Source organism: Sus scrofa, chromosome 1 (assembly GCF_000003025.6).
Source record: "Sus scrofa isolate TJ Tabasco breed Duroc chromosome 1, Sscrofa11.1, whole genome shotgun sequence".
In the NCBI taxonomy this organism is placed as follows: domain Eukaryota; kingdom Metazoa; phylum Chordata; class Mammalia; order Artiodactyla; family Suidae; genus Sus; species Sus scrofa.
In genome coordinates, this window is record NC_010443.5 from 258,290,070 (window position 1) to 258,314,256 (window position 24,187).

The 24,187-nt window shown below is 38.1% G+C and overlaps 1 protein-coding gene across 1 annotated transcript in view; it reads right to left on the bottom strand.

Moving 5' to 3' along the window:
* LOC110257084 overlaps positions 16,987 to 24,187 on the bottom strand; it is a 55,493-nt gene continuing 48,292 nt past the window's right edge. The window contains exon 2 of the mRNA XM_021075740.1: positions 16,987 to 17,477. Within this exon, the coding sequence (XP_020931399.1) occupies positions 17,474 to 17,477 (4 nt within the window). The 3' untranslated portion in view covers positions 16,987 to 17,473. The remainder of the gene's footprint in view (positions 17,478 to 24,187) is intronic.

The following is a 24,187-nucleotide window of genomic DNA, read 5'->3' on the forward strand; positions in this document are numbered from 1 at the left end:
CTAATTCTGGCTTCCTTTCCATCTATTTCTATTTCTTCTTCTCAGTCTTTCTGTTTCTACTGGAAGAAAATAAAGTATACAATTTTTGATTAGTCCAACTTTAAAAGATACAGTTTTGAAATCTGAAAAGGCTAAAGGCTTCTTTTAGAAGTCCAAAAACAAAGATTTCCAAACGTGCTTACATCCTGTAATATGTGATGATAATTATGATATTGTATTGCTATGTCACAATTAATAAAGGGAAATAGGTATGATATATACAAAAGCACACCCAGGAAAACTCCAGTCAGAGAATGGAATGATTACAATGAAATAAAGTGATAAAGACTGAGAAACCAACACTGCCTCATACACAAATTGATGCTCCTCTAAACACATTTTTCATATTACTTTCTCTTAGGTAATTATTAATAAAGTTTGCATTGTGTTTCTGCAACTGTAGGTTACTGCTGATATTTTGCTCAGTCAGAATGGCATCAAGAACTAGATTTAATTCACAATCCATAAATTCCCCATCAAGAAGTTCAAGTAACTCTGATCTGTACTTACAGAACTAAAAGGAAAACAAAGAAATAAAAATGAATGTACTGCATCATATCACTTATATGTAAAAAACTTAAAAAAAAAAAAAGTCAAACCCATAGAAACCGAGGGTAGAAAAGTGGGTACCAGGATCTGGGGAATGCAGGAACTAGAGAGATGCCGGTAAAAGGGAACATCCAAGCTTTCAGCTTTAAGATGAATAAGGTTTGAGGTTCTGATGTATAACTGAGTGACTGTAGTTGATAAGACTGTATTGTATAATTGAAATTTGCTAAGAGGACAGAATTTAAATGTTGTCAACAGAAACTTTTTTAAAAAATGTACCACTGATTTCCATTTCCTTCTCTTTTGCTTAACTTGAGAAGCCAGGCCACCACTGGAGGCAACTCTCCAGGGTTTTTAAAATCCAGTCATGCATTTGTATAACATCACAAACCCTAAACAGTTAAGAGAGAAAGTTTGTAAATCTTGGCTCATGAACAAGGACATGTACTTGCAAATTGTTGACTATGATGCAGACAATTTGGGGTTTTCTTCCTCAATCCCTGCAACATATGCAACTTCATGGCCCCTGCCTGAAGATTAAAAAAAAAAAAAAAAAAAAAAAAAAAAAAGTAGTGGCTGGTAAAGACTTGTCCTTAGTTCTGAGCCTAACACCTGCTCAACTGCCATTTGTAAAATGAAACCATCTCTCCAAACTCATGGTCAAAAAGTTATGTGTGCAACACGTAGAAATTTTACACAAACTCACAGACTGTGGCCAAATTTATACAAGATAAAAATCTAGTGCTTCATAGCAAAACAGAATTTTGAAAAGCAGCAATAGATATCTTGGGTTAGCAGAATCCATGGGTCACCAGACATGATAACTCTTTAGTCAATTCTTCTATTGCATCTTCAGTTTCTGCTCATTTTCTCTGTTGGTGACATGCAAGATCTTTTTCACCAGTGCCATTTTGAGTTTCCGCTGACAACTTGTTTTTCTGCCCTACATCATCTCCTACTTGGAATATACACTCTACTAAGAACACACTATACCTAAGGAAAAGAGTTGCAGCCAGTTAGAAGCATGGAGACAAGACTGGAGCCTGAACTTTGGGAGTGTTTTTATTCCATAAGCTGCTGTTGTCTCAAGCACTCATGATGTGGCCTGGAAAAGACAAATAGGCTTCTGAAAATGTCTCTACAGGAAAAGCCTTTTCCCCAGTACCTATAAAACATTCATAACACCTTCATTGTGCTGTAAATCCTTAGCAGGAGTTGATAACAGTGTATGAATTTTTAATGTAACATTTATAAATGGTTATTAAAACTATCCTTAAAGTAAAGTGTCAGTTTATTTTTAATTAACTGTTGGCTATTTAAGCTCCCAGATGGCCTGGGGAAAGACCAACAGGCCCACATGTCAATTATCTTCCCTCCTGCCCCATCTTTAACCCCTTGTTGTCTGCTGTCATGAAGGCCGATGCATATAAGCACAAATGCCTTTAATAAACCTGTAGATACGGTCTCAGGAATATTGTATTTCTTATAAAACAGTCCTGGAATATCTGTCAGCTACCATGGCTGCCAAAAAACTGTGAGGTAAGCACTACCCATTATGAACCCTCACAGCCCAAACCAAGTTTCATATACCTATGCCAGGCAAGAGAGAAAATTGGGGCAAAGATGGGTTGACTCTCAAACACTAAACTTGAGACAGGATTCCAAGTCAGGCTTAGTGGCCTTCTACTTATATGATGCTAATAAAATTTCAGCTTTCTAGAATGTACTTTTGTGTAAAGGTGGGGATAATACAAAGTGCTCTGTCTCTCTCATGGGGTTGTAAGCATCAAATTAAAACCTGGGCGTCAAAATATTTTATAACGATGAAAAGCAGTCCACCACATATATGGTCTCCTCTTTTATCATCTTCCATTTATTGGTAATGTCCTCATGGTATCCTGATAAAAACTTCCCCTAATTCTCAGTCTGACATTTCTTTCCAGAATCCAGAAATTAGGGAAACCCTTTTTTTTTTTTTTTTTTTTTTTTTTTCTATGTGCTTTAGAGTCCCATTCTTTCCCAGTGCTGGAAAGATTATTTCACCCAGAGGGTAGAAAATCTTTCTGCATTATCCCCTGAGAATGTCCATATGGCTTCAAATGACAGTTAGAGGAGCAAGGAATTTACTACACACCGTAATTAGAAAATCCAATTGTCGGGAGCTCCTGTTGTAGTGCAGCAGAAACAAATCCGACTAGGAACCATGAGGTTGAGGGTTCGATCCCTGGTCTAGCTCAGTGGGTTAAGGATCTGGCGTCATTGTGAGCTGTGGTGTAGGCCGCAGATGTGGCTTGGATCTGGTGTTGCTGTGGCTTTGGTGTAGGCCAGCAGCAACAGCTCCAATTAGAACCCTAGCCTGGGATCCTCCATGTGCCGTGGGTGTGGCCCTCAAAAAAGGACAAAAAAGACAAAAAAAAAAAAAAAAAAAAAAAAAAAAAAAGAAAGAAAGAAAGAAAATTCAATTGTTAGCAAAGTAGGTTTGGTTCCTTTGGGACATCAGATTTCCCAGATACATGTGGCATAGACTCTCTATTGATTACCCTGGCTGTGACTCTTTACCTGTGTTGTACGATACACTCTGACATGTATGCCTTTCCTTCATTTGACTCCAGATAACATTACCCAGTCCAACATAGGTAATATAACAATCTAAAAATCTTGCCTTCACAGGATACATATGAGTGTGTGAATTTGTGAGCCCATGTGTGTAAGTGTGTGTTTGCATAAACATGCAAGTGTCTAATATTAGACTGGAGGACTTCTTTACATTCCTGATCAAATGGAAAATTAAATCTTTTGGGCATGCACCCCAATTCCTTAGAATAGAAGTCAAAACTTTTCCTGGGTAGCCTCCAGCCAATCCAACTCTCCACTGTGGGCTCTAGAAAGACTGAATTACTCACCATTCCTCTGAAAGAACCACACTTGTTTTATTCTTCCTAAAACTTGCACATATTTTCTCTAGGCTAAGAGTGCTCTTCAGCAACTGGAGAACTTCTACTCATTCTTCAATATGCTACTCAGGTGCTGTTTTCTGGGAAGTCATCCCTGTCCATATAACCCAGGTGGTTCCCTTCCTTTGTGGCATTTATCACATTACATGGGGCAATTCCTTGCTTACGTTTTTTTTTCTCTTCACAAGAGTGCAAGTTCTGTAAAAGCACAGTAAATGCTTTTATTTGTCTATCAGCCTGTGTTCACATAGGAGATACTCAGTAATCACTTGTTGAATAAGAAAGAACAGATTATGTTTCAATATAGGCTTTGCAACTTCTACTGATTACATTTAAAGGGAAAATGATTAATTCTCTTTTGTATTATGCTGTTGAATATTAACCAAGAGTTTACTTTGTGGTCAGGAATGATGATGTGTTCATCCAAATTTAGATGCAATAAATTTGAGATGTTTGTAAAACATGTGAGTTTAACTACAAGAAAAGTATGTTTGGTGGAACTGGTTTGGTCTGTGACTGTACATACATGGTGTTCCTGAGCACAATGTGACTAAAGATTTGTATAAAGAAAAAAAAAGGATATGGAAGAGAAAAATGAGGACTTGGAGTTAAACACACTAGACAGAACAGAGACTTTTTCTCACTCTTTTTCAAAACCTAGTAAAATGATAGTGTTGGACCAAAACAGAAATACATCTATAGAGTAAAAGAGAATGAGAGAAAAGTTGATAGATAACAAGGAATGTCATTAGAATTACAATGGGTAAAAGCCTGTGGTTAAGTAGTGACTGACTCAACCCATCAGAGAAGGCTGAATTGACTGGCATCTCGGAAATCTGGAGGAGCCAGGCAACATGCACCTCTGAAGGCAGCAATAATAGTTAGAACTGGAAATAAGAGAGCTGGTTGAGAGTATGGGTGTTGAGCAGTCAGACTCTCAAAAAATTCCTTCAAAAGCCTGGCACTCTTTTAAAAAAGTAAGACAGGAGACTCAATCCCTTAAAAGGCTGAATCAGAGAGACTCTAGTCTCAGGAATGCAGGAAGGCTAGGTGCAAATTAAGCTAGACAAAAGGCAATGCATGGAAGATAACCATAGCAATTGGAATTCTGCCTCTACTTTGCTTCCAAATGTTGGAATCAAAGCTTATGTCCTCTAGACATTCACCTCTAAGGAAAGTGAGTGCAGTGGATAAGACTTATGTCACCTTTCAGTACAGTCCACCAGCTGGCAAGCTGCTCTGAGGACACTTCTTAGTGGGAGAGATTAGAGAGAGATAGTAGATACAGATAAAATACAGATATAAAATCAAAACTCATATGGAGTTCCCATCACAGCTCAGCGGAAATGAATCCAATTAGGAACCATGAGGTTGCAGGTTTGATCCCTGGCCTTGCTCAGTGGGTTAAGGATCTGGCAATGCTGTGAGCTGTGGTGTATATCATAGACATGGCTTGGATCTGGCATTGCTGTGGCTCTCTCGTAGGCTGGCAGCTGTAGCTCTGATTAGACCCCTAGCCTGGGAACCTCCATATGCCATGGGTGGCAGCCCTAAAAAGACAAAAGATAAAAGACAAAAAAAAAAAAAAAATTGAAACTCATATGAAAGAGACCCACACAATGCATCTTATAAAAAGAACTCTAAGGACATAGAAATAATGTAAAGAGCAAAATAAAAGAAATGTCTGGAAAAATATAATTATTACTTTGAGAGAAAAAAAGACATTTAATCAATAAAACAAAAACAATATTGTAAACATGTTAAGATAGAGGAAAGGAAGGAAGTTTGAAAACTGAAAACATGGCAGCAAAAATTTTATATATATATATATGTTAATGTCAAGAAAATCTCCCAGAAAGTACAAAAATAGATAAAAATAGGGAATAAAAGCACAGAAGATTAATACAGAAAGTTTAATATCTGACTAAAGTAAGTTACAGATAACAGGTAAAATGGAAAGACAGTATTTACCAAAAAAATAATTCAACAAGTGCCCATGGAATACCCAGCATATCAAAGCTTATCATTATAAGATTTCAGAACATAACAAATAAATCAAATATTCTTAAAGCTTCCAAGAGATATAAAACAGATCAGATATAAAAGGACTGGGAATCAGAATGGCATTAGGCTTTCTAAAAACAATATTGGAACCTGACAGAAAGTAGCACAATACCTTAAAAATTCTGAAAGAAAATCATTTCGAACCTAGAATTCTATACACAAGCAATTATTTAATAAGAATATTTCAGACATCCAGGGAGGAACACAAAAACATAACCCTTACGTATACTTTATAACGAGGACGGAGAGTGTATGCCACCTAAATCAGAAGGCAATCCAAGGAGGAAGAAGACATAAGCAGGAAATAGGCAATCCATCCTGAAAAAGTTAGCAAGTGTCATGGTAATGGCTGAAGAAAGCCCAAGGTCAAGAGTTGTTAGCAACTAATGGACAAAGAGGGCCAATGAGAGGAGATGGAGGGTTCATGGTTCATGGCTCCAAGATAAAGAAAAGTAAAAGGAACCAATGCACTAGTGTTACCTAATGTATTTTACACTTCAGGGAAAATATCTGAGATGGAATTAGTGATAAGAAAATGGAAAAGTTAGCCAATGTAAAAAAACAGTCCATTTTAATTTCAGGAAAAGTTTATATATATATTTGTTTGTACACACACAAAACACATAATCATCATATTATATGTACTTTAGCTGTGGGTAATATTTACATTGTCATGATAATATAAACTCTAAATATAAATATAAAATTGACACAACTGTATTTCTAAGAAGAATGGAGAAAAATGATTTTAATTGGTGGATCATGTCAGAAAACCAAATACTTTTTTTTTTTCAGAGTATGACTTTAAGATAGCTAAGTTTTTTTTTTTTTTTTTAACAAGTGAAACAACATACAGTTGTGTCTTAGAAATACAGAGATAAATACCTGAAGAAACCATTAAAAATTGTTGAAAGACATTAATTCTGAGGAGAAGTGGAGTGGAGGACTGCCTTGTTTAAACTTGAATTATTGACTTTTAAACTGTAAATCCTTTGTTTAAGTACATAAATAAAAGGAGTGGTGGAACTTGGGGGGGAAAAAAAAACACATCTAGAAAGGTCCAGAAGATAACAATAGCATCAAAATCAAACATTCTTATGATAAGACTGGAGCAGATAGAATTTCAAACTCAGGGGCAGAGGCAGGGGGTGGGGCCAGTTAACAGTGAGAAATGCTTCAGGGATTCAAGTCACAGTGATGACTGAGTAAACTTTATTGAATTTGACCACAAAAGGGCCATCAATAGCATCAAGAGTGCTGTTTCCAAGTCACCTGAGATGGCTTCAGATTCTGGGTGAGAAAGGTTTTTCATCTATATCAAGGTTGTATCTGGCCTATAGCACAGCCACAGCAATGCATGATCTGAGCTGTGTCTGCAACCTACACCACAACTCATGGCAATGCTGGATCCTTAACCCACTGAGCAAGGGCAAGGACTGAACCCGCATCCTCATGGATACGAGTTGGGTTTTATAACCCCCTGGGGCACAACGGGAACTCCTGTGATTATAATTTTTGATTCATAATTCATTTGATTCAATAGATTCACTAATTTGATGCATGTATATTAAGTCAGATTTGAAGAGAAATAAGACAGGCATTATACCAAATAAGAAAGACATTATACAACAAAAGTACACAATTAATTGTTTAACTCCTTAACATGGCCCAGCAGGGTTTGTATAATCTGATTCCCACCTACTTCAACCTCTCACTGTCAAGGCCTCTGGTGGGGGCAGGGTGGTGGGGGGTGGTGCCATCACATAGACCTTTCATTCCATGAACATGCCCTGCTTCTTCTCTGTGTTCTCATTTCTCTTCACTCTTTTGCCCTTCTCCAGATCTTAGCTAAAATGTCCACACCTCAGGGAAGCTTTTCATGAAATCCCAGGTAAGGTTAGGTCACCCTGCTACTCTAGCATTTTATGACTCTCTACAGTAGTGGTAATCACAAGTGTAAATAGGAATTAAACATATGCTTTGTTTAAGTTCTGTGGTTCCTTGCTGGAATGTACGCCCCAAGAACAGAATTCTTTTCTTTTTTGCCACTGTCGCCCTAGGGCTTAGTATGATGCCTGCCTTACAAAGAAGACTTCAATATACATTTTGTGAATGACTGGTAATATGTACTTAAATGGTATTTTCAGAATGTTGGTCATGGCAGCAATTTATCCTTATGAATTGCTAACTTTCTTTAACAACCTGTTACAGATTCATCTTCTCAGTTTATCTAGCCATTTCTGATTCTATTTTTATATACTTGTAAGTTCTCTAAGTCATCTCACAAATGTCAGACCCAGAACCAAATTACATAATCTTTGTCTACTGTCATTAGGAATCAAGGCTTTTCTTTTTCTTTATTTTTCAATTTACTTGTAAAGTCAGGGGGTGAGGAGGAAGGCTACTCTAATATGGGCATTTATTGCAGTATAGAAATAACTGGTAATTATGCTCTCTAAATGAACTTGACTTTATGGTTGGTGTCAGGTTTTGCTAAGTGCCCTGGGCCCAACTGAGACTAATTAGGCCTGCATTAAATATTAAAGCTTTCTGACACCCAGGTTTTGACGGTGACAGAAGAGAAGAAATCCTGTAACCTAATCTGCACCCAACAGGGGTAATTTATGTTCACTTCTTATAACAAAAGAAAATCCAATTATGTAGCTGGCTGGAAGATATATTTAAAGGAGAAGTTAATGTAAAAAAAATTGCATAAACACACACAGAGTACATAAAATAACACAAAAATGTCAACAGATAGTTCCTGTTTGGCACCAACTACATCAAATGCCTGTTGATTGCTCTCCTATAAACTTGTGTTTGCACGGGAAATAGCTTTTTCCCCGTAAATGTGTTTAATACAGTGTAAGGGCATGAAGTCAGCATGCACCTTTGGGCAGTAAAAATATGATAATGCCATTTCACTTAGGAAAGGTCTATTGTGTGGAGACTTCATTTACAATCCATCACAGGACCATATCTTTCTGTTCCTTCAATTATTGAACTTGTAAAAAGGCAACTTTCTTTTTCTTATAGATGAGAGACAGCTCAAGGTTAGGAAATGTGGTCCATGTCCCAGCTCTGTCCTCAGCTGGATGCATGATCTTACATAAATCATAGAATCCCCTGGGTTCTTCTGTTGTCCTTTCTATAAAATGCAGCTTGTCATGCTAGTGACCCCACCTTTCAGTGTGTTGATGTAGCACAATGGTTTTCACTATTCACAAGGAGCAAAACTGCAAACAAATCTTACTTAGTGTCTGGATGCTAAAAACCATGATAGGAGAAAATATAAGAAAAGGAATATGCGTGTGTGTGTGTGCATGTGTGTATATGTGTGTATATGTATGTGTGCGTGTGTGTGTGTGTGTGTGTGTATGAATGACTGGGTCATTTTGCTGCACAGCAGAAACTGGCACAACATTGTAAATAAACTATAATAAAAATAAATAGAACAAAACCTAGTATTTTACTAGTACAACAAATATATTTTATAAACCCAAATGTTTGCTGTTTACTTGTTTTGAAGCCCCTCAGTGAGAAAAAAAAAAAAACTGTTTGAATATAATGTTTCTATAATGGAAAAGTTCAAAGATAAACAAAGATAGAAGTGATGGCAAAATAAAGCACCAGGCATTTATCACCCAGATTCAATAACTGTCAACTAATGGCCAATTCTATTTGATCTCTCCTTTCCCACAGCCCCATTTTTTAAAGCAGATCCCCTTTGACTATGTCATTTCACTTGTAAACATTTCATGTGTACATTGAAAATATGAGGACTCAAAAAACGGTAACATCAAATTAAAAATTAATGTTAATTCCTAAATGAAAAAAGGAGTCATTTTGATGAACAAAAATTATAAGAATGAGAGATTTTAAAAGATCATTATTTTGGGGGTCAACTTCAAACTCTTATTTGTTTTAAATTACATTTTTATGGTAGAACATGAGGTTCTGAGAGCAAAGTATTTTCAAATAGTAAGTCTTGCAGCAATGCATCTGGCAATATCAAATGATATAATTATATCAAATGATGTAATTAAGAAAAGAACTTGAATACCACCTTTGACACTAAAACAGATTAATTTAGCAGCCAAGGTTAAGAAACATAGTTTACTCACTTTGATAAAACATGACTTACATCAACTGGGGTATGGGTTATTTATTCTTCTTGTTGTTATAGTTTTCAATAGATTATTTGATGTTTCCTAAAGACTGAGGATAGGACTCTGCACAGAGCATACCCTCAATAAAGATGTATCAGAAAAAAATGAACAATTAAAAATAATGTTTTTTGGAGTTCCCCGCATGGCACAGCAGTTGACAAATCTGACTAGGAACCATGAGGTTGTGGATTCGATGCCTGGCCTTGCTCGGTGGGTTAAGGATCTGGCGTTGCCATGAGCTGTGGTGTGGGTCGCAGACACGGCTTGGATCCCGCATTGCTATGGCTGTGGTGTAGCACGGCGGCTACAGTTCCTGTTACACCTCTAGCCTGGGAACGTCCCTGTGCCATGGGTGCGGCCCTAGAAAAGACAAAAAGACAAAATAATAATAATAATAATAATAATTTTTTTTTCTTGTTTAAACTATAGAGTTGATTTACAATGTTTCTTCAACTTCTGTTGTACAAAAAAGTGAACACTATTTTAATCAAATATTTGTGAAACTGAGACATCTGATGAAAATTCAGAAATCAGTTCTTAAAACCACTGAAATCCTAAGTGACTGCAAAGTCTTAGAGTAATGAAGACTCTAAGAAATGTAAGGTATAACATTATTATTATCGTTTTATTACTTGTTATAAAAACTAGATTACTGGATATATACCCATCCCCCTCAGTAAGCTATTACTCATTAAATTTACCGAAACTTGAAAATAAAGAGAAACTATGCAGAGGACAATGATAAAGAAGTAAACAAGACTCTCTAAGAGAGAAAGTATAAGAATATTGTATTGTGAATCAGTAGACCTTGGTTCCAGACCCTCCTTAGCCAGCCCTGACCTTAGTTAACTGGTATAGTCATTGCTACTCATGGAACTCCAGTAATAAAATTAAAGATTGAAAAAGATAATTGTCTTTGCCTCCTTCAGCTCTAAATTCTATGATTCTCAATATATGGGTGTTGGGAACTAATTAAATAGGCCTGAGGAAAGTACATATTTTGGGAAAATAACTTTTCAATAGCATTTTTAAGGGCCTGTCTGAGAATACTTGGGGACAACTTAGCCTGTTTCTCCAAACTGGCCTGCCACACTTGTGTTAAAAAATCATTAGCATTTGGGTAGTCCTAGAGTTCTTTTGAACCACACAGTAAGGAGGGCCTTTCTAAGTTTATTGGCAGAAAGAGTGATTTCCCTATGAAAGGGTGGTGTAATCAACTTGGAGAATTTACAACCCTCCATTCCCTGGTGTGAGTGCAACACCCTTCAGAGCCAGGCTTATATATTTTTTTTCCCCATTTTCTTCTCCTGCCCCTCCAATGAAGCACATTATGAAATTATGGAAAAGCCATTTTATATCCAAAGGCAGCTGGTTGCCATGGGTTACTAGAGCCTTATCTGTCCCCAGGGTGATTTTGCTGACTGAAACCATTATAGGACAAACAGAGGGGCTGAAGAAGAGAAGGAGAGGGAGCAGACAGGACCAAATCATACAGAGATGGGGCTCTCCTGGATGGGCTGGGATGCTACCTCTGTGGCCCAAGGGTCTCATCAGGCATCCACAGAATATGAACTTGCTTGAGGCAAGGTAGTTTGGGGAAAATGGGGTAAGGAAGTAGTCTATAAGGTGCCTGGAAATATTTTTCAGATGATAAGATGACTAAAAAGGTCATGGCATATTCAAAGATGGAAATCATCTCATTAAAGACTGAATATCTCTTGCTTTCTCTCCCTCCCTCCCCCTTCTCTACCACCCAGGACTGTTAAATACTCTCATTTAAAAATAATATCAAATCAGATTTAGAAGTCAGTATAGTTATTTATTTAATATTGAATTGCTTCCACATCCTCCCACCTCCAATAAGAGCTCATCCAGTCTCTGTTTGAATTCCCAGACAGACAGGGAACTTACCACCTATTAAGCCTAGTCATTCTATTAAGGTTCTTTGGATTAATATTGATAATGAAGTCTAATATCCATTGGCTAACTGCCATGTGATAGGCTCTGGACTGCTTTTGTTGTAGCCTCACAACTAATTAATGAAGTTGATATACCTGTTTCTTGGATAAGAAAACAAAGGCACAGGGTCATATATCAAGAAACTTGAGAGGTGTAGATTTATATTGATATTTGAAAGATCCCAAAGTTTTGCTCTTTCAACTGTGCTGTTACACCTATTGCATGATTTATGTTCTGTTTCTCTCTTAAGATATGCATCTCTATTACTCTAGTTTTGTGCTTTCCTCTCCATCACCTTCCTGGTAACCTTCTGTATCTTCTCTCTTTGTAAATGTCTTCCATATATTATCATGTCCTAAACTGTTTATTTAGTCTAGGTTGCCTGATCACCTAATGGAATAGACTCTCTTCTATTCTCCAATTTCTATTTCTATTAATTCATTCCAAATCAAATATATTTTTTTGGTCTCCACATGTATTATATTCCTGAAACATACTGAGCCAGCTGAAAGCCCCAAGCCTATTTCATCCATGCTGAGTTTAACTTACGTTCTTCCTAGCCTCTATATTTTTTAAGTGAATAGTGGCAGACGTTTACATTTCTCCATGTGAAATTTCATCTGGTTAGTTCTATCATTCCAGGCTATGGAAACCTCTCTATATACTCGTCTTTTCATGCAACATATTTGATTTGAAGAGCAAACTGTGACTCAATCCATGTCACAAATTAAAATATGATGACAATGATCATGAATATAGACAAGGATGTAATCTAATATTCAAAAATCCAGAACGGACGTGAGTTACACATTTTTTTTTTCTTCTGGATTAGCTAGTAAAAGGATGCTGGAATAGGTCACTGATGGAAGATGAGCTGTAGGGAAAAGATGGGCTAAAAATACCATCATTTTCCAGCTATGTGACTGCTGGTGCTAAGTAGGAGAGAGGAAGGCATTCTAGGCTCTGAACCAAAGCTGCAAACGTCAGAGCCTCTACTGACACTGGCTCTCTTTCTATATAATGCTGAGTATATCTTTGTTTACTTTAAAAATCAGATAAATATTAATTCAACTAGCAAATAATTAATAGTACCTACCAGGGAGGTATCAAGATTTGATTTAAATCCCATTATTTTATTTCACAAATTTGTATTGTCAGAGTTGTTGCTCTTCCCTCATGGAGCTTATAGACAAATGAGGGGATAAAAGTGAATCTACAAACTTACTGCGGTAAAAATTATAAAGAAGCATAATTGGGTTTTAAAAGAGAGGTAGGTAGAATAATCTAGATTAATAATTACAAAATGCTTCTCTGAAGGAATAACGTCATTTTTGGTTTCGCCTGTGGCATGCGGAAGTTCCTGGGCCAGGGATAGAACCCACATCAGAGCAGCAACACAAGGTGCAATGACAATGCCTGATCCTTAACCTGCCCTGCCACAAGGGAACTCTCTCTGAAGGAATCTTTTTTTTTTTTTTTTTTTGCTTTTTAGGGCTGCACCTGGAGCATATGGAGGTTCCCAGGTAGTGGTCCAATCAGAGCTACAGCTGCTGGCCTACACCAGAGTCACAGCAACACCAGATCCAAGCCACATCTGAGACCTACACCACAGCTCATGGCAATGCTGGATCCTTAACCCACTGAGTGAGGCCAGGGATTGAACCCGCCATCTCATGGTTCCTAGTCAGATTTGTTTCCACTGCGCCACGATGGGAACTCCTGAAGGAGTAACTTCTAAATTGAGACCTGAAAGATATATAGTCTTATTTGGGCAAAGAATGGGAAAAAAATTTTTTTTTTCTGGTAGAATGCTTTGAGGAATACAAAAAGGAAAATTTAAGGAACGAAAAGAGGACAAAAATAGCTGAGGAGCAGTGGGCAAGGAGACTAGTGAGTTGGATTGTGTGAAACACAGACAGGACCAGGTCACACAGGGCTTTGCATGAGGAGTTTGAATATTATTCTAAGTCTAATTAGAGTCTATAGAAGGATTTAAGAACAAGATGGCTTAATTAGATTCATATTTAAAGACGTAGTTTTGACTATGATATAGAAATAAAATTAGGAATGAAAATTAGGAGATCAGTTAAGTACTGCAGGGTCAGAGATTAAGGGAGGCGTGGTGACAGTTTACATTTGAGTAGTACAGGTGAAAAGGGAGCAATATTGAGGCTCTTTTGCAGGTAAGTTGTATAGGACTTCGTTTTGTATTTCTTGTAGATAGGTGAATAAGGAACACATCAAAAAGTGTAACATTCCAATAGTCACAGATTTTTTTCCTAAAGAATTAATAGCCTTAGTAGGAAGATAATATGCACACAAATAAGAGAGATACATCTAAAGAGGTTTGGGGAGCATAGGAGTATCCCGGTTTGTGCAGGAGGATCTCAAGCAAGGCTTCACAGAGGTGGTGGCATTTGAAGCATATGGATACATTTTAGGATGTATAAATACAACAGAGAATACAATCACAACTATACAGATATGTGCGTACTTCCACCTCTACAGATTTTTATGTAGTCCTATATTTGGCACAAATATACTGAATGCCTACAATATGTCAAAAGTGTTATACAGGAGTTCCCATCGTGGCGCAGTGGTTAACGAATCCGACTGGGAACCATGAGGTTGTGGGTTCGATCCCTGCCCTTGCTCAGTGGGTTAACGATCCAGCGTTGCCGTGAGCTGTGGTGTAGGTTGCAGACGCGGCTCGGATCCCGCGTTGCTGTGGCCCTGGCGTAGGCCGGTGGCTACAGCTCCGATTGGACCCCTAGCCTGGGAATTTCCATATGCCACGGGAGCGGCCCAAGAAATAGCAAAAAGACCAAAAAAAAAAAAAAAAAGTGTTATACATTTTAATGTAACATTTAATGCCCAAGTAGATACTCATTCTTACCCATTTTACAGAAAGAGACAGTTATATAGTTAATGTACTCAATAATGCAAACCATATATATAATTGAGGCTGTTTTGAATTTAGTTTTGCTGGACTTAGAAATTTTTAATTCATAATAGCAACATCTATCCCCTAGCACGTAATACATTATTCTTCATAATACTTATACTGTCTAATGTAATGAACATTTTACAATTTTCCTTTTTTTACCTCTACTATTAAAATATTAAGCCCTCTGAAGGTCAAAATTGTCCTGTTTCATTCACCAATGGATCCTCAGCACTCGGATAGAGTCTGTACTCAAAGCTACTAAGTGGGAGGAATAAATCTGAAAAATGGATGCTTATAAACCCATTTTCCTCCCACTCATCAAGATCTTTCAGCAAATTCAAGTATATCAGTTTATAATGTTATTGATCTAGTTTTACCAACTCAAACCATATTTGACTTTATCCTTTCTTTTTATTACCCACCAGCCAGTTCAGAATAAATTTATTGACCCAGGTGCTAGGCTCCAGTTTGACGATGAAGATATACAAGACAGACTATGCCCTCAGGGAGCATGTGATATATTGGAAGACACGACATAATCTTTTGAAAGGTTAAATAATACTAACACGGTGATGTAATCAATATCAAAAGACTGCATTAAGACAAAATTGAAGTGCCAAAGAGAACAATAAGGATAATATATATAATGGCAGATAAGAAGACATTATTGAGGATTTAGTTGATCTATTTCGGCTTCATAGAGGAAAAGAGCTTTGACCAGGTTATTAAAAATAGGTAAGATTTTCTTAGGAAAAAAGAAAATATGAGGACAAGCCAGGTAAGAGCCGTGTAGAAGCAGAAGCATACGAGTGAACCTAAATAAACTGGAGGAACAAGATATCGAAAGGGCTGACTGGATCAAAGAATGAGAGAACAGGAGTTTCTGGGATACTATGCCCAAATGTGAGAACTGGAATTAACTAATTGAGGTTTCCAAACATATCTTGATATTAGGTAATGACTTAAGATTTGTTTTACTTTTGAATACTTCATTACGGCAAGGTAGGTGAGGTCAAATACCTCAATGTCCCTACACTAAGGGATAAAGGACAAGTATTACCATGGAAACCTACAAGCTGAAGGTCAGAAAGCTCCCCTGTTCTGACAGCATCATGCAGAGAAGGGTCTGGGGCCTGAATGATCTGCACAAAACATAACTGGTTTGAGTCTTAGGGCAAAGGTGTTGTTCCTTTGCTATACCACAGTGCAAGAGCAAGGATAATTTTGAAGCAGAGTTCCTTACCAGACATCTTGAGGCAAATGCCAGTTGTGCATAAACTTGTTGAAAATGGCAGTCTCCAGCATCTATGACTACAGTAAACTTTAGATTTGAGCTCCTGGCCAAAAGGGATGCCATGGTCCCTGTGAAGCTGGAATCAGGCACCTGTTCCCAAGCCATCTGAGTCTTTAGGGATGGTCTCCAAAGCAATCCTACTTATCTCTTTCACCAGCTCATTGATGAATTGATCATCTCAGATATGCTCTATTAATTTAAAAGAATGATTATCAATTGATTCATTTATTTATTCAAAAATGTGTCTGTTGTGCCTCAGTTTTAAAAGCATTGTCACTACTATATATCAGCACTAATATAGGCATTAGATACATATCTGAGAGCAAGACAGAGCCCCTGGTTGGGGATGCTAGTGCTGTGATGAAGGCTATGAGAGCAGCAAGCACAGGACACTGTGGGGAGGTAGAAGAAGGACACCTACACTAGAGCATAGTGACATCTAAACTGAAATATAAAGATGAGTCAGCAGAGGACTCTGGGAAGGAAAGGCTCTCCAGATGGGGAAACTGGCATGAGGAGAAACCAGAGCCTGTTCACAGGGCTGCAAGTGATTCGGGGGGCAGGAGCATTGGAGATGGAGAAGCAAATGGTCCAGATTAGAAAAATCTTCAGGTCATGTTAGGGAATTTGACCTTTGCCTAAGGGACTCTTGGAGGGCTTTAATCAGAGGAAGAGAATGTCCATATTCTGTTTTTAAAGGGTCTTCTTAACAGCACTGACAAAAATATAGTGTAATCACAGAGAAGAGCCATATACATAATTGTAAGTGTTCTAATAGCCATACTTTAAAATAAAGAGATGAAATAATATTAGTAACATATTTCATATAACACAATGTATCTAAACTCTTATTGTTTTGGCATGAAATCAACACAAACACTGTCAAGGAGGTATTTTACATTCTTTCATTTGTACTAGAGCTTTGGTATCCATTGTGCCTTTTACACTCACAGCACATCTCCAATCGAACTAACCACATTTCAAGTGCTCAATAGCCACATGTGGTGAGAGGCCACTGTCCTGGGCAGTGAACCCCTGGAAGTGGTGGACAGAAAAGAGTTTGGGGTAGAGAACGGCTGAGGGTGGGGCTGGGACAAACCTGAAGAAATTTTGAAACATAATGCTTCTTGAGGTACACTCAGGTATGGGTGGGTCCACATTGAGTTGATTTGGGGCTACAGGCCCAGGTAAAAGGAAGCTCAGCTATTGAGAAGAATAAAGCAATGGACAGGGACAAAAACCAACAGGATGCTTTTGTAGTACCTACCTGACACCTGCCTCCAGAAGGCCCCAGGTGGCACTGTATGATCTTGAACAAGTTTCAGCTTCCCCAAATGTTTCCACAGCAAGAATAGGGACAAAGGAGCAGCAATTAATTGTGGACGTTTGCAGTCAGGCAGGCAGCAAAGAGGTAGCCTATTACAATGGAGTAAGAGCTAGGTCTCAGGCACATCTTCAGGCCCTGGAAGGCAGAGTATGGTAAGACTCCATCAGGAAACTATCTAGAAAGAAAATGAAAAAGATTTTTAAAAATATGTTTGAATACTTATTATGTGCCAACTCGTGGAACCAAAACATAGCCAGACAGATCACACCAACCTATGCAGATGAACATGTGAAACGACTGCAACCCTCCTCCCCAGCTATCACAGTACAATGATAAGTCCCCACTGTAATCGAGCTTATTCACTGATAATCAAACCTGAAATCCATTGAGCTTGCTGACCTCACATCACTAAAGTCCAAATTCTGATTTCATAGGCCCTGATGCTTTCCAGCCCTTCCTTGATGTGAAGGGAGAAGGGAGCCACTGCCTTCCCTCTGTATTGTTTTGAGTTAGAGGGGAATACGTTGCACAGCAAAAGAGGAATAGGAATTAATGCAACATCTCTGAGCTGACAGGTGTGGCCCTTTCTTTCCCAGTGGGCTCACATGCTAACAGTATGTTTGGCAAGGACAGGGTTAATTAAGGGTCACAACCTTCTGGATAGAACCCCATCTGTCCACTCACCTTCAAACCCTATTACCCACTCTTTCTAGATTCTTTCTTCCTTGATGAATGGAAAGGATTTCCACCCCCCTCAGAAGATGCACAGGCTCTCCCTTTGATTTGTGCTTCTCCATGCCCACTGGTAGTTTTGTAAATACCTCGTAGTTCCCATGCAAATCCATGGATCCAAATGGATGCTGTGTGTATAGAAACTGAAGTAGTACCCTCAGCTTCATAACTCAGACAAATTTAAGACCCAGTCTTTCCCCAATACACTTTTATTCTTTCACTCATCTACCTTTCCATTTTATGGATGAGAAAAGCAGGATTTGGGATTATCAAGTAACGTGTCTGATACAACCATGCGGCAGAGCCAGGATTCAAATCTAAGTCTGCCTTGCTCCACTGTTCATGATTTTTCTTTTGAACAAGTCTGTCCTGGTATTTGGAACACATGGGACAAATCAAGGATCCAGTTACCCGAAGTGGGGAACACACAGTAAAAAAGTCTAAGAAAGCAGTTAAGGCTTAGGATCAGAACTAACCTTAAAGGCCAAGGCAAAGAAAACAGGGACTGGATTCTGAATCTTAGGCCTAATACCATCCTTCTACCACCAGATGAAGCATAAAAGATCAGGACGGTTACAATTTCAGCTGGCCTCTGGGGCTGGACTGTCAGAGTTTAAATCCTAGCTCCACCGCTTGCTAGCTATGTGGCTTGGGACAAATTACCCAATCACTTTGTGCCTCAGTTTCCTCCTCTGTAAATATAGGTAAAATAGCACCCTTCTCATGGAGTTGTTTCAGGATGAATATTGTTAAAAATTTGGGGAAAATGCCTGTGCAATGCAATTCTGACATTAACTCCCTGGAGTTATTGCAGACTTCACAGGCTAAGGGAACAGCCTTCCAAGATTGCCTTCACTTCAGATACCAGCCACAAACTCTGGTCCCCAAGTTGTTTATCATTCTGACCAACTGGCTACAAATTCTTGAGTTTCCACTCTCCTCTCGGGTTGGATAATTCTCTACAACTCACAGAAATCAGGAAAGTGCTATCCTTTGATTACAGTTTTACTATGAAGAATAGACATCAGGGCCAGTCAAATGAAGACCAACATAGGGCGAGATCTGAGAGAGTCCCAAACACAAAGCTTCTGTGTTCTCAGGATGGACAACCCTCCTGGCAACCTCGAAGCTCACTCCAGCTTTGTGTAATCTCATGTTAGTTTTCCCAGCATGGTCAGCCCCCATCCTAAGAGTATACTGGAACCCACCATTAAGTCACCTCATTAGCATGAAGTCAGATATCATCTGAGAAGCCCACCATAAATAAATTCCAGGAGTGTAGAGACTCCCTCCCAAGAACCAGAGACAAAAGCCAACAAAATTCTTTATTACACAATAATCTGGCATCAAGCAAATGCTACATGAATATTAATATATATGAGGGGTTGGCAAACATTTTCTGTAAAGGGCCAGATAGTAAATACTTTAGATTTTGTAAACCATGTAGTCTCTGTGGCATATGCTTGCCTTTTTTTTTTTTTTTTAAATAGTCCTACAAAATGGAAAAACCATTCTTAGTTCATGGACCCTACAAAAACAAATCACCAGTCTTATTTTATTGGCCCCATTGTATACTATTGTTAATATATGTTATTAATAAATACTATATAATAAGGAATTCTATTTTTATTGGACACTACTGTTGCTGACATCATCATCATCACTGAAGCAGGGACTAGGTTTTCAAACAACATAGCAGAGGGGCTTGGGGAATTTAGCCAATGATCTAATTTCAACTGTTGAATTTTTGTCATTGTGTGACTGGTGCCATCACATCCCAGCCATGTGATGTTCTGGGTCATGTTCTAAGACAGACTGCCTCAGCTATAGTTTGGAAATAAGATGTGTAAAGAGCAATAATTTTTGTTTCATGAATTGTCTGACATTTTATTTCTTGTTCTATTGTATTGGTTCACCGAGTAACTCCATCTAAAAGGGAATGGCATTCTGCGAGTGCTGTCTGTATTGTCAAAAAATAATTTTTAAATTCTCTGATTACCACTCTGGCTGAGAGGTTCTTCTCTTCTGTCTTTATTTGCCATTCCCCAGACTGCCCTCCTGGCATTCACTATTTCCTGCTGAAAGAAAGCTGCACTTTCAACGTTGCTCAGGTAAAAAGAGAAATAACTAAGAATTAGACTCCTGCATGTTTCCTTAGAATTTCTGAAGCTGAAACTGGTGTGATAGGAACATTAGCAATCACTTACCACAAAGCTCATGTAAATTAGCATTAATAATGAAGGGGGGGGGAAAGAAATGGTCTTTGAAATGCGGGGACTGCTCAAAATTTTGGCACGTGACTCTGCAATATTGACTAATGAGCAAGAACCAGGGAAATCATTTTAAAGATTTAAACCACTTGTTTTTTAATTCATGTGAATGTCAGTCTCATTTCATTCTTAAATATTTGCCCTCCATTTCAGAAGCAAGATTTTCCTCAGGAGTGGACAAATTATGTGGCATTTGTTTAAAATGATAGGTCTAATTATTGCTCTAAAATCCTGAAATATTTTTGAGCTCCCACTAAAAAGTCAAATGCAAAGAATTCATAATGATTTTAAAACTGATTTGAGAATCCACTTCTCTATGCTGAGCCTGGGAGAGGGGGGGATCAAAAATTAAGCAAAAAATAAAAGACTGCTCCCATTAGGTCACCTCCTGAGATTTTTAAGAGTTGGATAAGGGAGTTTGAGAGAATAGAGAATACAGTATAAGGGTAGATGACTTTCAGTAAAAAACGAACAAACAAACAAACAACCACACACACAGTAAATGGATCAGACTGATTCTGATTAAGTAAGAAAGATATAGGTAGAACCTAAAATATATGTTTCTGGAGACTTTGTATTTTGTAAATGCAACTTAAAAATGTGTTGCATGCGGGTGGATCTCCCTTTAATCATTTCTATAGAAATGAGAGTAGCCACCATTTTATAAGTTGCATCACATGCTCATCCCATCAAGAATTCATCCTAGTCTGAAACCCAATGGTGATACTTCTTAGAAAGCAAATGAATATTTTAAAATGTGCAGAACCAGCTCTATAGTTTATGTAGCTGGTAAGAATTACTTTCTGTAAAGAAGAGGTTACTTAACCTGAGAAACAGCTGGGCAGTTATCACTGAAGGTAAAGTAACTAATGCCAGCACTGGGAGGGACCAGGAGATAGACTTGTTGGTGTGGGTGGTGGTTAGGTCAGAGGTAACTGAGAGCAAAGAGGCTTTCTCAAATTGCTGTGTCTTTACATAGGCTTCCCTCTACCTGAAATCTCTGCCTTCTCTTCATTTCCCTAATCTGTAATGTTGAACATAAACACATCCTTTAAAATTTATCTCAAGCAATACTTCCCTTGCAAGGCATTTTCTGAAGCCTCCAGCTTGATTTATGTCTTCTTCTACCTTTTACTTTCTGTTAGCACCCAGTCCACACTTCCACTGTGGTGCTTATATAACTGTATTGTGTCTGTTAGTTTCTTGTCTATTTCCTTCCCCAGCTTGCTTTCATGATTTTAACAAAATGTGCTATATAACATAGTCAATGTTTCATGAATATTAGATGAATGAAGGAATGATTGAATGAATGGATGAGAGAGCACTGAATGATTGAAGGGATTCTTCTACTCTTGCCAAGTAGTACTCTGAATCCTGGTAATATGAAAATAATATTTTTTTCTTTTTTTTTTGTCTTTTTAGGGCTGCACCCACAGCATAAGGAAGTCCCCACGCTAGGGGTCAAATTGGAACTGTAGCTGTTAGTCTAGGCCACAGCCACAGCAAGGCAGGATCCTTAGCCCACTGAGCAAGGCCAGGGATCAAACCCACATCCTCAAGGATGATAGTCGGGTTTGTTAACCACTGAGCCATGATGGTAACTCCTGAAAATAATGTTTCTACTTATGAATCCATGTATATATAAGAATAAATCTAGGGTGTATCTACTTCCAGCTTAATAATAGATTATAAAGTTGTGTTTTGAATAAACTCAAAATGAGTAGTCTATACACATCATTTCTCCATCTTTATTAACCCCCTTAGTCCCTCGATAAAACTTCTTACCACCCAGACATTCTTTATGCTGTCAATGTCCACCTTTCCAGCAGAGTTTTCTTTGTATAAAGGAATATCATAACATCATGTAGCCATTCTTAAAAGCTTGGGTGTTGAGAGTTTACTGACCTCCTGAAGCCCATGTGCAGATTCCCAGAATTCTGGATGTCAAATACAAAAAACTATAATATAACTTTTTAATATTGGGGTTTTTTTCTATTGAGATTAAATATATATGTATCCTGATATTTCATGGTCAAGGAAGATCAGTACCTATTTGCTAAGAAAAAAGTAAGTAACAATTACCTAATGGTGGTAGATGACGGTGTCAATCTTATAGATAACTGAAATGTCAAAGCTATGCAAATCATGCAACTGAATTAATCCTGGGGAAGGGATCAGTAGGGAGGACTTAAGTAGCAGGCTACCTGAAGGCATTTTTTTAATTCCTCTCTCAGCAAAAACTAGGGCAAAAAAATAGTAACAGGTGTTTTCATAGATCTAGATTTATGGCTACTGGATGGTGGGAGAGAGAAACCAGTTTAATCCTTGTCTGCAGTGAGTCTCAGTTACATTATCTATACAATGGGAGTAAAGTTTTTTGTTTTGTTTTTTTTTGCCCCAAATACCAATAATAGGCCTATGGAAAGATCCAATAACAACTGTGAAATCATTTTTTTAAACTGCTAAATGCTACCAAGACTAGTAGAATTATTGACTTAAGTTCCTGATCTCTGCCAAGGAAACAATAACTGAAATTGTGCTCAAGTAATAATAGATGTCTGCTGTGTTCATGTAATAATAGATGCCAGGGGGGTCACACACAATACTGTTCCCAACACCAGACAACTCATACAGGGCATGTTGGGATAAAATTAATGAATCACCAACTGGAGAGAAGTGCTATCACAGAGGTAGTAATAGAGACATACTAAAGGATCTGCTTTTTCATTCTTTTGGTGATGCAGATAGAGAGCAGAGGGATTAAGGCTGCTTCCAAACCTAAGAGACTCTGAGTGATTTTGAGTGTGCAGTTTCCACAACAGAAGGAAATATAATTGAAAAACCTGGGGGAAATCTTCCAAGTGTCCAATGTCTAAATTGGGAAAGTGGGAGGAGGTCAGAGGATGCCATTGAGATTCTGATCAAAGATATGAATCACTTTCACTCCTTCTAAGGGTTTTGCACCTAATTCCACCACAGTAGGAATGGTAGGGTGGTGGTTCCTCATACCAGCAAGCAATGCTTTGACACCCTGGTGTCTTACAATTCCCTACAATTCTGACAGCATCCACCTGGAGGTAGCAGCTGATCCCATAAATTAAGGGCTCAGTCCTCTGAGATTATGCCCCTGCCCCCTAATTTTGATGCCAATCACAAGTCAAGGTTGTCAACTAGGCTTCTGACCACTGCTTACAGATCAGAGGTTCCCTTGGCCCCCTGCTTGTATTTGATTAATTTGTTAGAGTAGCTCACAGAAATCAGAGAAATATTGTATATACCAAATTTCCAGTTTATTATAAAAAGATATACCTTGGAAACAGGCAGATCAGAAAGCTGCAAAGGGCAAGATAAGGGAAAAGGACACTGAGCTTCCATGCCTTCTCCTAGTATGCCAATATTCCCAAATTACCTGTTCACCAATCCCATCCTTTTGAGTTTTTAAGGAGGCTTCATTATCTAGGCATGCTTCATGAAATAATTACCTATTCATGATTAATTCAACTTCCAGCCCCTCTCCCTTCACTGGAGGTCAGGAGATGGGACTGAAAATTCCAGCCCCCTAATCAGATGGTTGGTTCCACTGGCAATCAGCCCCCATCCTTAGGGTCTTTCTAAGGTCACCTCATTAACATAACAAAATACACCCAGCTCACTCTCAGCACTTGGGAAACTCCAAGGGTTTTAGGATCTCTGTGCCAGAAATGGGCACAAAGATTTAATATTTATTTCTTCTAATAAATCACAATATCACATTCTCAAGACAAACCATCACCTGCACAAAGTTTTTCAAATATTTTCAGGGCATTTGTAGATTCTTTAGGGCCTTTGGAACCCAGAGTAATAGTTCCTATGTTCTATTTTAACTAAAGTGTTCATTTCTGAT